The sequence below is a fragment of the Motacilla alba genome, chromosome 1 (assembly GCF_015832195.1).
Source record: "Motacilla alba alba isolate MOTALB_02 chromosome 1, Motacilla_alba_V1.0_pri, whole genome shotgun sequence".
In the NCBI taxonomy this organism is placed as follows: domain Eukaryota; kingdom Metazoa; phylum Chordata; class Aves; order Passeriformes; family Motacillidae; genus Motacilla; species Motacilla alba.
In genome coordinates, this window is record NC_052016.1 from 75,738,517 (window position 1) to 75,753,865 (window position 15,349).

The 15,349-nt window shown below is 41.1% G+C and overlaps 1 protein-coding gene across 16 annotated transcripts in view; it reads right to left on the reverse strand.

Annotated features, from left to right (window-relative positions):
- Positions 1-8,264: 8,264 nt before the first annotated feature.
- Positions 8,265-15,349, reverse strand: part of MYCBP2 (MYC binding protein 2) — a 174,772-nt gene continuing 167,687 nt past the window's right edge. For all 16 annotated transcript variants that reach the window (XM_038144794.1, XM_038144827.1, XM_038144890.1 and 13 more), the window contains 8 exons: positions 14,368-14,500; positions 14,051-14,154; positions 12,695-12,883; positions 12,097-12,204; positions 10,884-11,093; positions 10,193-10,300; positions 9,823-9,988; positions 8,265-9,069 (listed from right to left, as the gene is read on the reverse strand). In XM_038144794.1, coding sequence (XP_038000722.1) covers positions 8,954-9,069; positions 9,823-9,988; positions 10,193-10,300; positions 10,884-11,093; positions 12,097-12,204; positions 12,695-12,883; positions 14,051-14,154; positions 14,368-14,500 — 1,134 coding nt within the window. In that variant the 3' untranslated portion in view covers positions 8,265-8,953. The remainder of the gene's footprint in view (positions 9,070-9,822; positions 9,989-10,192; positions 10,301-10,883; positions 11,094-12,096; positions 12,205-12,694; positions 12,884-14,050; positions 14,155-14,367; positions 14,501-15,349) is intronic.

Sequence of the window (15,349 nt, forward strand, 5' to 3'; positions counted from 1 at the left end):
CACGGCTCGGGGCTGGGCGCGCCTTGCCTCGGGCAGCAAGGGAGCAGTGAAGTCTAGAGGCGTACCGGGGCTAATCCCAGAATCAGTGAGGTTGGAAAAGTCCTCCGAGATCGTCGAGTCCGGCCTGTGATCGAACGCCCCCGTGTCAGCTACAGCACGGCACTGCCGCGTCCAGTCTGTCCTTAAATGTCTCCAGGGATAGTGACTCCACCACCGTTCCAATGCTCAGTCATCCTTTCTGTGAAGAAATTCCTCCTGATGTCCAACCTTAACCTTCCCTGGCGCAGTTTATGACTATGTCATCTTGTCCTGTCACTGGTTACCTGGGGGAAGATGCCGACCCCGACCTGGCTACAAGCTCCTTTCAGGAAAAGTAGAAAGTGACAAAGTTCCCCCCGACCCTCCCTTTTCTTCGGGCTAAACACCACCAGCTCCTTCGGCTGCTCCTCGCAGGACTTGTGTTCCAAGCAGTTCCCCAGTTCCCTTGCCCTGCTCTGGACACGCTCCAGCCCCTCAGTTTCTTTGTTGCAGCGTGGGGCCCTGAGCTGGACACGGCCCCGGAGGTGTGGCGTCCCCAGTGCCGAGTACAGGGGGACAATCCCTGCCCTGGCCCTGGCCCTGCTGGCCGCGCCATTGCTGACAGTGTGTTGGTGTTTGCCTTCTCGTGCCCACCTGGGCACGCTGAATATTACCAGCAATGGAGCTGGGTCTGCATCACCAGTACAGCCGGTTTTGTTCTGTGATCTAAAAGCCCCGTGTGAGGCTGGCCTTAGGAACAGATGTAAGAGGGAAAGCAAACCACCAACGTGTCCTGGGGCCGGCACGCACTGGGAATGATGTGCTTGAGATTTTGCCAGGCAAAGTGATGTGGGACATTTCCCATGGGCTGCAAATGCCTTGTCATCATGTGTCCTTAGTGCATGTGGTACACTCCAATACATCTCATTTATTCAGCCCTGTATCTGTCCACACTCTTTACAGTTGTTGAGATTCACAAAACTTAATTATTAATTTATTGCAAGCTATAGTAAATAAATTACTGCTCAAATTGTTGTAATCCCAATTCCTGTCATTTACTTTCTTGGAAATAGCACTTGTGATCCTGTGCTCACCCGTCTTGAAATGGCTTTGAAACATTCTTCAGTGGTCACTCAAATGTCACCATCCCTGAGATCTTTAAGGAGCACTTTATAAAAATACATTCCCTTGCATAATTTAAGTCAGTTAGTTTTTTGGTTTTTTTTTTTTGTAAGTCTAATTCCTTGACTTAAAAGTTCCTTGGTTATTGGGGGGGGGGGGGGGGGGGGGTGGGGGGAAGAGAGAAAGAGAGAGACTTGTCCAGAAACAGAATTGTTTTTCAATGAGTAACAAATTTTAATTTTGAGTTTCTTTGAGAAAATTTTCTCTTTTTTCTCCATTTAAGAATGTCTTGAGCTGTTTACTAAAGCTCAGCCATTACAGTTCTGTGTGTATTTATGAATCTACATCCAGTCTTCAGCTTTTCAGGAAATGCAACAAAAATCTGGAAATAAGAGGTGAGTTATCACCTTACCTGGAGCAGATTAATGAGTATCTTAGACAACCTTGTAATAGCAAATATGTGGCTGTATAATTTGCTCAGTTATATGATACAGCTGTATAAACCTTGGCAGGTAATGAGATGTGTTTATGAATGAAGCCAATAGTGTCAAGAAACCTGCAATAACTGTTTTTCCGTCCCCATCTGGAAGTGTTCCATGTCTTCCATTCTCACTGCTTAGGAATTCCCTTTTCAGCCCTTGAGTTCCAGTTCAGAGTTGGTTTCTAAGGGGAAAGAGAACAGCCCCCAATTACAGTTTCTAGTAAAGACAAGTCATATTTGCAAGTATGTAACTTGCAAACTGCTGGAGATGTGGGAGACAAAGTCGGACTAACCGCAAAGGCTGGAACTAGACCTGGCCCCAGTCTGTGGGGAGAAGGATCTATTTTTTATCAACAAATACAGAGCAAGCCAGCTGCTGCTTCTCCTGGTCACCTCTCTTAGTTTTTTAAGGCAGCATTATGTGCATTATGATGTGATGTAGCTGAACCATGTCATGTGCAGTCAGTAAAAATGTATTTTCATCAAGATTTATGCTCTGATCTGAAGTTCTGGTGTCTTCAGAAAAAAAAAAAAAAGAAAGAAAGAAATGTCCTTTGACCAAAACAAATATTTTCTGAGTTTGTGTAGAAGTCTTGGAAGATGTAACAGCTGCAATTTCATTATTTTCAAGGTAACACTACTTTAAAACCCTTGCATTATCTGAGTTTCATTGTATTGACTTACTGGGAGGGACTTCTTACAGTGCCGAGCAGTTACAATTTGCTGCCTTATCTTCGGAGTAAACAAAGTTTGGCTCACTGCCTGTGCCCTTATTTGCTTTGTTGTAGCCGCTTGTGTAAGTTTTAGGCACCCTTTGTGTTTGTAGGAGAGGAGAACAAGTGCAGAAAGCACTCCCAGCATGACACTGTTTGGGGACATAGCAGCTAAACTCAGCAAGAAAGGCAGCTGCAGCTCTGTCCTTGGGGCCAGCCCAGGCCCCGGACATGGTGCAGAGCACTGACAAAAACATCTCTGGTGTCTGTGGGCAAAGCACAAGGACCGGGCAGTTTATCAGAGCTGCCTGAAAGAAAAAGAAAACCTGTGGGCAGCTGGTGGTGTGGGCTCCTGGTGACCCCCGCAGGGCTGGCTCTGGTTTAGCTGGCAGATACAGCCCTGCAGAGCTCTTGGACTCAGGTAGCTGGCACTGAGATAGGATGGCATCAGGTTAAGAAGGGGCCAAGCAGTAAAGGTTCAAAGAACACCCACAGGCCTGGGCTGGTCTGTGTTGTTGCCATGTTGTTGCCAGTGGTGGCTGGGCACTTTGGAGCTTTAGTCAGTAACTTGGACACCTCTGTAAGGTGTGTCTGCATTCAGTAGTCTCTCTGCCTTACATTAATCACTTAACTAACAGCAGATGGGTTTTTGAGGGAGGAATATTTTTAATGATTTTTTTTGGGTATGCTTTTCTGTAGTAACGGAAAAAGGCCATGGCCTGTGCTAAGCCCTGCTATGCAAAAATGAGACTATTAAGGAAACTGCATTGTGACTTTTTATTTTTCCAAAAGAGAAGGAGAACTCTCTGAAGTTTCAGTTTTTCTGATGGGAAAATCACTCACTTAGAGATGTGAAGCAGCCCTCACTGTCACCATGTGAAGATGAGGAACAGCCCATAAGCGTAAGACCCAAGACATAGCCAGTAAAATCTCAGTGTCTAACAGGGGATCTCACCACCTCAGGCTGAGGTTGTACAGAACACCTCATTTCAGCTGGCAGTCTGCCTGCCTGATGAAGGCACAACAACGTTTCAAATGCCAGGTCTTGATTATAAATGCTGCACCTTTTAGCAGTGAAAGTCTACTGTGCTGATTTTCTGGCCATATTCAAGTAGCTCCGAAGCATTCCTGAAGCAAGGAACTGTGCTCCACCCTGATAAGCGTGGCTTGCATTTGGCTAGGATAAGAATGCAGAGAGGAAAATCAGAGAAGCAGTTGGAAAAGAGTTAAGTAACCATAGCAGACCAGATCCAGCTATGATGAAAGTATGTCAGGCTTGCAGGGCATGAGTAGCTCTGACTTAATGAAAATAGAAGTTCTGAAAAAATATGGAGAATATTCATGTGATGAGTAGTGGCTGAAAGATCTGGTCTAGAATGTCTGTGACAATCTTAATTCTCAGCAGATTGTGCTGAAAAAGAAAATACAGAGGAAAGCTGAACCTATTCATTATCAATGCCAAAAGAAGTGAATGTTATTCAGTAATGGATATAATTGGGGAAACTTCCTGGTTTTCTCAACATGTCTATACAGGAAGATTTTCTGTGGTGAGGGACTTTCTCATGCTGTTAGAATGTGGTATTATGGACTGCTAAAATAAGTATATTCTATCCATCACAAGCAAGACCTTACAGAACAGGAGCTGTAACCCAGCTTTTTTTTTCTTTTTTTCTTTTCTTTTAAACAGTAGCTGCAAATAAAATGGTCTTTAAACCAGTGGGCCTCAATTTAAGGCCTCATGGACACAGAAAAATAAAAAGTTAAAACTAAGGAAGAGCAACGGCAGGATACAGTGTTGCCTGCAACAGGCTGATTACCTGATGTTGTTGCTCCTGGTTCAGTAGAAGCTGGAGATAATTGTTTAAAAAGGTTCCTCACTGTCTAAATATTGTTTCTGTCTCTAGAGGCTCTATTAATTCCTTCCAGATGAATGGCTCCCGTGGTTGCTTCATGGGTAAAAGCTGCTGTACCACTCTGTTTTGTTAGGTAATCCAATAAAAGCTGCTGTTTGCTGGAGCCCCTCTGACAGGGGAGTCTCGTGGCATGGCCTTGGCTAGGGCTGCCATACAAACAGCAGAATGGGCTGAGCTGTGCCCAGCAGCACAGACAGCACCTCATCTTTGCCATGGTGTGATCCATGGACAGAGCGATGCTGCTGGAAAGGGCAGTGCCAGCTCATTGATAGGTTGGTCTGACAGCATCCTGCTAGAGGAGTTCTTTGGTTTACAGGCATTTTCTCTGTGCTTTGGGTGACTCCTTGCAAATCAGTTCAGCTGACTCTGCCAGTGGGTGAGGAATTAATATGATTAGCAAGCCACAGTGGCAAAAATTCCCAAACAGAATTGCTAAGAGGGGGCTGGCATTTGTATTAGGATTGGCCTTGGTACCAAGGCACGGAAGGAGGGTACCTTATGTGTGATGTGAAATGTGTCCTGCAAGGGTAACCTAAAGCTGGTTTCCAAACATGGTTTGCTTCTAAGTCTTGTATCCTAGCACTGGAGACAAAACCTAGAAGTTATTCACCAGTTCCTTGAATGTATGAGAGTGCTGGATGAACAGATCCAAAGTCCTGCCAGTGGGCACCTATTCATGGGCAAGGCCAAATTCAGTCAGCAGTAAGGCACTCGGGGTGTGCCAAAATTTAGGATTTGCTTGGTGGGAGGTACATAGTTATGCCCAGCCTCTATGAGGAGGGAAATAAAGATTTATGAACCTACTCCATTCCACAGCCCACTAGGAGTATGGAAAAAGCCAAAGATGTAGAAATAAAGACAACAATCTTATGAGTAACAACTGAAATGTTGTTGCTCAGATTCTGTTCGTATTGGAGAAAAGGGAGAGAGAGATGGATGCAAACACAGTGTATCACCTTACATATGTCCATTAGAGCAAAATCTGTGGAGAGCTGTGTTTACGTTGTAGCTTGGATCATCCCACTGCAATTACTGCTCCGTGACAGAGTCCACTGATACAACCTGCCCTCAGGCAAATGCTTTTAAAAAGCTGTTGTTCAGGTCCTCCAGCCAGGTTTTTAAGTATTTTTGTTAGGAATTGGCATCAGGATGGTGAGTTACTGCTAGTGATCGTACCAAACCACCTGAATCTCTAGCTTAAAGTGATATGACACTGCTGCCCACATGGCCACAGTGGAGTGTGCATTCCCTTTGTGTGCCAGCATACTTAATACCATCCTTCCTTCCTCTAATTGCTGTCCTGGCAGAGTACATGGCAGAGGTGAGACCTAGGAATAGGGCTGGGTGGAGTGGGAATGCTCTCCAGGGCAGCTGAGTAAGCAGAAAAGTTAAACTGTGCAGGGGAGGATGTATACAGAGTCGTTCAGGAAAGGAATACTAGATTAGCTGAGACCTGACATAGGCTAGGGATGCTTGAATCGCCTGGGATGCAGAAATGAGTGGGAATATAGAAGCAACACCACGGATGGCAGTAGCAAAGGATACTTTTTGTGCTGCTCAGTGGATGACCCAAAGCACTGCCTCAAGTACCCATCCAAGGTTTCAGTGTCCAAATCCCCTTTCAGGTACACAGATACTTGGTACATCCAAAGAGACTGTATTTCAACAAGCAGCCCACAGCCTACATGTAACACTGAGGCAAGAGCAGAGAGCACCTCCTGAATCCCAAGAGACTGCAGAGGTGGGTGTTACCTGAGAAAACTCCCTGGGCCAGCTGGCAGGGGACAGCTTTGGGCGATTACCAATAATAATCGCAGTCCCCATTGCATGTGGCTGCTGTGTAATCAGTGTGGTGTTCTGTATTTGGCTGCATCTCTATAGGAATGCCTGGTGACAATCCAGATCTCGGAATGCTTGGCAGCACAAGCTCACTACCAGATCTCACCAGTGAGAGAGGGGGCTGTGACAGCACAGCCCTTCCAGTGTATCTTGGGCTGAGGGACAAGGCATCTGCCCCACAACCACTGCCCTCTGGCACCTGCAATGTGTGGCATGGCTTAACTGGAAAAGCCCAGCGATTTTTGAGTTCTATCCTGAATGACTGGGTGGGCCTGAAACTCCCTAGCTAAGCCTCTGTCGAGGTGAAACATGAGCCTAGTATGATGGAATTAGCAAAACCTGTTTTGTAAGGACCAAGCTTATTTGGCCCTGATGATGACATGTTAATTAGCTGTATGTTATTAACTTTTACTGTTCACATTGTGTTCAGTGGGTGGGTACGCCCATAAAAGTTTAAGCTATTTTTAAACTGATCCAAGTGAGAGCACGGAGGCCTCGCCTTGGCCAGGAGCCGAGTTTGGTATATTAGCCGAGTGTGGTGGGCTGTGGCAAACAGGGTGGTACAAACAAGAACTATTTCCATTGCGTGGGCAGTGGATCAACAGCTGACAGAAAAACATGTGAGGCTGCTGGAAAGGCATACAGCAATCTTATTGTGGACTGATCTGATTAGCAGCCTGTGCTGGCATCTGCTATAATCACCAGCAGAGATCGGCGTGGGGGGATGTGGTGACGTGAATGTCTGAGACACTGTGGGAGCAGCGTGTCCAAGGTTCAACCATTACGTGAGGAGCTGAGCTCCGTGCAAAAGCCTGATGCTCACACGTGGCCGTGCTGCCTCCCTGGAGTGGTGATAGGGGATGGTCAGCTGTGTGCCAGAGAAACATTTCTGCAGTACTGCCTATCCCTCGCTCTATCAATTTTAAATAAACATGAACAGTGTCATGTCCTATCCACAGCATGATCTTAATTTCCTAAAGTAATACTCATATTAATCTGAAATTAAAGAGAAGGCTGAAAAATTCAAAAATAGAATTAATTTGTAAGGATGGTGCCACACTCCAATTTTCTAGAAATGACAATGGGTCACTCAGCCAATACAGGGACAATCACTTCCCTAGCTCTGCTGGCCACACTATTTTTGACACAGGCCAGAGGCCATTGGCTTTCTTGGCCACCTGGGCACCCTGCTGGCTCATGTTCAGTTGCTGGTGAGCAGCACCTCCAGGTCCTTTGCTGCTGGGCAGCTTTCCAGCCCTTCCCACAGCCTGTAGCCCTGCATGGGGTTGCTGTGACCCAAGTGCAGGATCCAGCACTTGGCCCTGTTGAACCTCACACAACTGGCCTTGGCCCACTGATCCAGCCTGTCCTGATCCCTCGGCAGAGCTACAGTGAATAAGATCAACTGTACTTCACAGGAGTGTGAACTACTCAGAACTATTTCAAAGTGCAGGTATATATGCTGCTCTAGGTAAACCTGTTTTGGCAGGGTGGTTTGGACAAGATCTCCAGAAGTCTCTTTCAACACTAGCCTTTCTGTGATTCTGAAATGATGTCTGAAGTTAGGCAAGATAGATCCCGTGGTTCCAGTCTCATCAAGATTGTCTGGTGTGGATGTCAGCTACCAATATCTTAAATGTAAAAGGCAGTAACACTTTTTGTCAGGTTCAAGACAGAAATGCTAGAAAGGGAGTTGAACACATCTAAGAAAAAATATTCAAAGAGAAAATCTTACAAATAGAAGTTTTTACTTGAAGTTATACTCTGCATTCATTATGCAGGTGCAGAGGACTTAGGACTCTTATGAAACGAACATTTTGAAATTCAAAAAGCTGTTTGTCCTAAAAGTGGGAGTGATTCAGAGTCTTTAGTAAAATAAAACTGATCACAAATAATTTAAAGTGCAGTCTTCTTTTGTGTTTTAAAACACTGTTGGTAATTGAAATGGAAATACAATTCTTCATATGAATGCTAGAACATTTATCCAACTTTTCATTGAGAAATGGAGCAGTGCTTTTCATGTCTTAAGTCTTCCATAACCACCAGTTTACCCAAAAGCTTTCCTACTTTTCAAGAGTCTGCTGAAATAATTATAAGAACACCTCTCTTCTTCCCCTTCCCTCCCCCATCCCCACTCTGTTTTAAGACTGTTTCTGAAAATGGAGGCTTACACATTTGTTAGACTTTCACTGTATAAAAATGTACAGTGGCTTTATTGACATGTACATTCCATTATGTTTACAGCTGCAAGATATGAGGCACACTCAGTATTGCACTTCATTAAAATTTCAGGCTCAAACATAACCCAGAAGTTTAAATGAAACTGCTGTTGTAATTTAATATTTCTTATACAGGACAAACATTGATACCTTTATATACAGGGTGATACTTGTTACATTTATGCCTTCCTAACACATTTTTTTTTATAACAGTCTAGGAAATAAACCAGAATATTCCTCTTTCCCATCCCCACTTGTGATGCGTTACAATTGTACAAGATTACAAAAAGTCAGTATACAATAATCAATATTTTTTTCTTTCTCCTCAGAGCCAGCATCATTCATAGTCCACAGACACACAGATCCTTTAATAACAATTGTTTATTTGTAAATGTCCAATGTTTCCTAGCCGATGACTGTAATGGCCACATGCAAACACCTCACAAATTTTGATGTCTCAGTTCAAAAAATGTCAATATCTCACAGCAAGAATTATGTACATGGTATTTGGCATCCTTCTTGCACTGTAAATTGTTCCTTTTATCTGGGTTATGGAATGGTCCCATCCTCATCCCAGCTGGACTTTGTTTTCAGGACACTTGAGGGATGAGGGCACCTGTTTTGCTCTGGTAAAAAAAAATTGCTATTCTAAAAAGTGTGTGCATTTCTGCAAACCCCACAACCCAGAGCAAATTCTTCACCAGTGGGTGGATGGACAACATGAAGTGGACATTCTGTTCCTTCAAGTTGTTTACCTTTGGGACCTACAGTGAATGTAAGGAAAAGGGGAAAAAATAATAGATTAATGCTTGCAGACAATGTAAACAAACATATATTACATTTCCTCCAAAAAAACCCCAAACTAAATTAAGGTAATACATCTTGTTCAAATGTTGACTTGGTATTTGAAGAGGAAAAAGAAGATCAAACTGCCATTTAATTGAAGCCAGTCAAATTCATATTAAAAAAGGCAAGATGCTTATAGACAGTCACTTAAGGAAGTTTTATCTCATTAATACTGTGGAAGAAATTTGCACAAGCTAAGAGAAAAACTGAATAATGAACAAGAGTTACATTCTGCAGTAAACAATGATTCTAAGGTCATAGCAGGAATTGTAATTTATTTGTTTACTTATTTTATGTAAATATCTTAACAAGAAGATCACACTTTTATCCCCCAATCATTTACTAATATAAAATCAATATACAGCACATGAACTTAATAATTAAGGCATTGGGGTAACAGTTTGCAGATAATGGCTATGTAATTACACATACATCACTTAATAATGTGTTAGTTTTATCAACATACCATTTTACACATCATTCTACATCTGGAGTCTGACCTGGTATAGGGAAATTGAAATGTCTTTATCAAAGTTCCTAATGTTTAAATGATTAGTGCAATGACATTGCCAGAAAACCAAGAAAATATCACCAAGAAGAGCTAGTATCAATTAGAACTTGTAATTTATTTCAGAAATCATTGTGGTAAATTTGCTTTGTCAAAGTCCTACCTGCAGGACAGTGTGGGAGCTCTTCTTTAGGGATGCTTGTCATTCTTTGGAAATCATCATGGCAAGCATTGCAGAAATGCGTTGTCCCGAAACAGAAAAAAACAGCAACTGAACAGCAGTAGCGGCATTTGTACTCTAAGAAATCTGTACCGTGCTTGGGACACATCTGAACAAAGGAAAGCAAACACCAGTCAGTGAAGGAGCCATGTTCTAACAATCCCAACAACTCACTACTACATTCTGTAGAATATATTAATATATACAATATTGTACAATACATGTAATTACAAATGACTGTGAATTATTGTACAGTTCAGGTACTCAGGGTTTCAGAATGAAATAAAAACATGAACCAAAGTTATTTACTCACCTGAGCCCTTGAAACATCAGAGCAGGCACCACAAATAAGTTCTCTGGGATCATAGTCATCTCCTTGTCCAGCCTCAGCATCACAACGAGCTTCACCACCAAAATAGGCCTTAATTGCATATAGAAATGATTGGATGTTAAAACCAGAGACAACTATTCTTTTAACTATTCTTTTCAGTTTACCCAATTCCATTTGTAAGGGGAATATGACAAATGACTGCCATTTCGGTGGCCTCCACTATTCTGAGCTCTCTTGACTCTGTAGGTACGTGGTTTGGAGGCACTCAGAAAATGTTCCTCAGTCTCAGGATGAACAAGACCAAAACCTGCAACATGCCCTGCTTTGTACCAGCAACTGTAAGGCTTTTGGAACAGCATTTGGATGCTCTGTGAACCCTGTGTCAGAATTAAATAGCAGCTTGAGGTGAGTAGGTACTGGAGGAAGTAAGAAATGCACATTCTTGTAAGTGGCCATTGACTCCAGGTGCTTTTGGTTTCTGAGCTGCTCTGTATACATGCTTGAGCTTTACTAGCTAAGATACTATGTACATCTCATCAACACAACATTTAATTTTTTAAATTACGATTCTATAAACAACATCTTTTCCTGCCTTTCTGCTCCATACACAATGTATTTGTTTTAAGAAATGACTTGTGAAATGGTAACATAAATTTAAAAAACACCACCATACCTTTTTGCACTTGTAGCAAACATAATAAGCATATCTGTTCATAGCATAGCCAGCTGGGTCGTTATAAAATCTAACACCAGGCGTTGTGATGGCCTCACTCTTGTGCAGCCCTTCGTACTCCAATCTCATTAGTGCTTTTCTCCTTACATCTTCATAGAGTTCTTTGATTGGATCAAGCAAATCCTTTAATACTGCGTGATTGATTTTGTTCTGAAATAAAAAAAAAAAGCTGATTAAAGTATTGTGCATCTTTATCCCAACAGCTCTGATAATTTGTGTTATAGTCAGGCACAAATAGCATGATAGATGTCATAAAAACATATGGGCCTGGGCAATGGACAATTCAAAAAACAGCTGATATAGAATTTACTTTACTTGCTGTAAAAATGGTATCCATGAATGCTTTTTCTATGGCCTGTTGTGATATGGGAACCCTTCCAAGAGGCTAACAGCCAGGGAGGTGGTGAAGAGTATGTGAAATATTCACCACAGCACAGGAATATTCTCATTGTGTATTTTCTGTAATTTTGGTCCTTTTTGGCTTACTGCTCAGCAAGTACATATAATGACTGACAGTCCTCTATGGCAGTTCTTTATCAATTAGTGACCACAAGCTACTGCCATTAATTACCACAACACAACATGACAGAAGAACCATAGCATGCAGAATGGCTGACGATTCCCAAATTTCAAATTCCTAGGGTGGGGTAAGGTGCTCTTCTTTCCAGCAGCTATCATACGCTTTTGCTTACAGCAATTTAAATTTTTTAGAGTACAAGAAGAATTGTTAGCAACTTAGCTGAACTAAGTACATGTATTCTTTGGTTCTGCCCTCAGACTAAAAAGCAAAGCAGCTTTAAAAGTGGTTAGTAAAATGGAGAATTCCTGTTTCAAGATAGTGTGCTTTAAGACTATTTCTTCCCTTCCCCACTATCACCAAATACTGGGAATTTGCAAGCTGATGTTGGTAAGAATGAAACAATATTAAGACAACGTCTGACCTATGCTTTCTTTTTAAGATGACACCTCAGGGAACAGTAGGAGAAAGTAAAAAGATTCATCAATGCTAGTCTTTCTATAGAAATGTGGAATTAAGAAAACAAGTCATGTGTAACTCATTTATACTGTACCAAGCAATACAGTATTAACAAAAAAAAAGAAAGGAAAGTATCAGGTAAGTTTCTTGACTTTGGCAGGCACACAGCTCATTTACCTTGCAAATTGGGCAGGACATAAACCCAAAAGTTATCCTTGGGCCAAGCCATCTGTTTTCTAGTACTCGTTGACAGCATTGCAAATGGAAAACATGGCTGCAGTCCAGCTTTAGAAAAGAGTAATTGTAAGTGAATATTGAAGTTACATTAACCACTAAGGTATTTGCTTTTAAGTGGCAACATATATCAATTCCAATATTAATTTATTTGAAATCTTAAAAGACCCTTATTTTCTTCTTAACAAGAAAAAACATTAAATGGGCATTGAAATCATAACCATGCCAAGATAACCTACAGATATATGAAATACATGTGAATTATATCAACTGATTACCTCAGTTGTTTTACTCCTTTATAAAATACCATGTGTTTTAATAAAGTAGACATAGCAAACTGAATTGATCCAATCTGGTTTCTTGAAATAGAATGCCAGACAAAAAGAAAACTTTTAAGTAGCTTAGCTATTGTTATGGTGTCTGTTTTCAAATCTCGAAGAGCCTAATTTGAAAGACTTTATATTTTCACTTCCTTCATACTACACATTACAATCATAATAGTAATCTCTTAAAAGGGGAAACAAACAAACAAACAAAAAACCTGGATAGCTGGTGCTGCTGAAAGTGCTTCAGTAAAGCAGATCATGCACATGTCATCAGCATCTTGTTTCAGAGTTGTAGCGTTTTTATCGCAGCCATGCAGGCACGGCAAACAGTGCTCTTCGTTCTTAACTCCTCCGCAGGGGTGACCGCAGGGGTGTGTCTTGCTGCAGGCAATCTTAGCGTACTCCTAAACAAATGTAAAGTAGAGAGGTAATCCTCTCTTCCCCTTCACTGAGTATTCTGACAGTGTCTTGAAGGATTGCTGGTCCATGCAATAAACTGAGATGGAAGAATCATGGTTTGTATCGTCTGCTGCTGCCTCAGGTACTTGGGAAAAGCTGAACGTTGTGTACTTGAAATAACAATGTCTCCTTTGTTTACCTGCACTGCTTCTGAATGCAAACGGCTTAATGAAACCATCATTTAAAACTTTCAGTAGAAAGAGAACTGTTCTTTGATCCTCTGTGTGCTTTTTATATACTGAGTGCTTCCTGCATAAGCATTGGTGACCCTGTTTTAACAGCCTTTAAGGTATCTGCACATTTTGAGAAGTTTCAAGTAACTCACTCCTGAGAATACATTATAAGCTAGTCATTAATCAGCATAAAGTGATTTTACATGGAAATGGATTTTTCACCACCTCTAATTCCCATCCCTACTAAGCAGAAAACTTACAAAAGTTACCCAGAAGCTAGCAACAAATTGAACTGAATTTAATAAGTGTAATGAACTGTTACTTAACTGTTCATTAATGAACTGCATTATGTCTTCATAGGCTGACAGAGAAAAAAAGATGACCAATCTGCTTCACTTAGACAGAAATAGTTAAGGTGAGGTAAGAAACTGGTTATGATTTGGCCCTCTGCCAATTGCACCCAGTGTAGGGCACAGAAACACTCAGGATACATGGATACAGATGATAAACCTGGCCAAGTCTGAAATGTTCTACACTCACATCATACACAGGCTCTTGAGCAAACTCTTATTACTGAGATTTCCAGTACATTAGACTTTATACTGACAGTTGTATTTTACTTTTAATTGCAAGGCTGTTGTGAAAACTTGAGGTAGATAATAGACTTGTGAAAACTTGAGACAGATTTTGAAGATAACAATGAAACTACCCAGTATGTAAGTTGACTGTTAGTGTTTAAAGTCTGTAATTAAAATAAACATTTACAAACTCAGAAGTATTTTAATGGTAATATTCAATATTAGAACCTTTTCATATGACGGATCTGATTTAAAATGGACCACAGGGATAAACAAGGTTTGTTCAAAATAAGAAGCCCATTTCATCCTATGTCTCTTCTATTTATGTAATTAATGATGATTGATACTTGCTAATACACACCTGGCAGTCTGTATCAGAACAAACACTTCCCACTGCTGATAATTCTGTTCCACTCCTACATCCACAGAACCGACATGCTTCAGAACTGCTGGTGGTCGGTTTGCCTACAGCACAAGAGAGAACAAGGTCAAAAATGTTCTCATGAAACACAAGAGGTCAGACATTAAAGCAGCATTCAGAGAAAACAACCAGAAAGCCAACAATCCTTATGCACCTTAACTATTCTACTTTTAACAAATATTTAAAAGCATTGCCCTAAAGCAGGTGAAAATCACAATAATCAGCATAAAGAACAAGTAGTAACAGTTGTGTTTTACCTGTCTGTTCTCTAAACTCCACCATAGCCTTCATAGTTTTAGAATCTGCTAATGCCATCAGCCAGAAAAGTTTGGTCCTACCACAGCCCTCATGGAGATCAACTTTGATAGCTTCTTCCTCTTCTTTGAACACCTGTCAAGTTAAGCAAACAGATACTAAATAGCATGTTTAGTTAGAGCATGGACCTGTCTCTGTTATTTTTGTTGCTCCCTCTTTGAATTTACACCAAGCATTTTATAGATTCTGTGAGATTGTCTACTGCTGTTTCTCTTTTACATGTTCCATAACTTGTACATATTTCAGATATGCAGGATAAAGGTTTCATGTTTTTAGAAGTAAAAATGAGTAAAATTAACTCTTGATCTAAAATGGCAGAGAAACAATAGTGCAGCAATGCTAAGAACAGAGCTGCACATTTTTTTTCTGATTTAATAAATACAGAGCTTGGACTTCTACCCAACACATCCAGTAGGCCACAGAATATTAAAAGCACAAGATATCATCAGAAATATCTTCACATAACCATGCTAGTAGTTTATCAAAGCAACACTGAGAATTAGGGTCTTAATAACAAGTACTATAGAGTAACAATTATAGAAATGTGTAATATTAATATTTTTGACTTTCATATAAATACACAGGGGGTACTTTTGGCTACAATGAGGAAAATATAAAGTTTTTGCAAATTAAAAAAAAACTGCAAGAGATCCTTAGGGAATTTCATGCAGTGTCTTCTTTTGCTCCTTTCCCAAGCTTTGAAGGCAGTTCTGTTTGCATTTGTTTCACCTGTAATGCAAGGAAAGTTAGAATTTTCCCAGGTATGGATGTATACAACTCACTCTAATTGTTACTAGAATCAGAAAAAAAAACCCTAACTGCTTCACAAAATATTCACATAAGCACATCTGAGTAACTTACAGTCTGTCCTTTCTAGAGGGAAGAGAAAATACATTAAAGAGGTATGTATGACTGAAGTTGGAC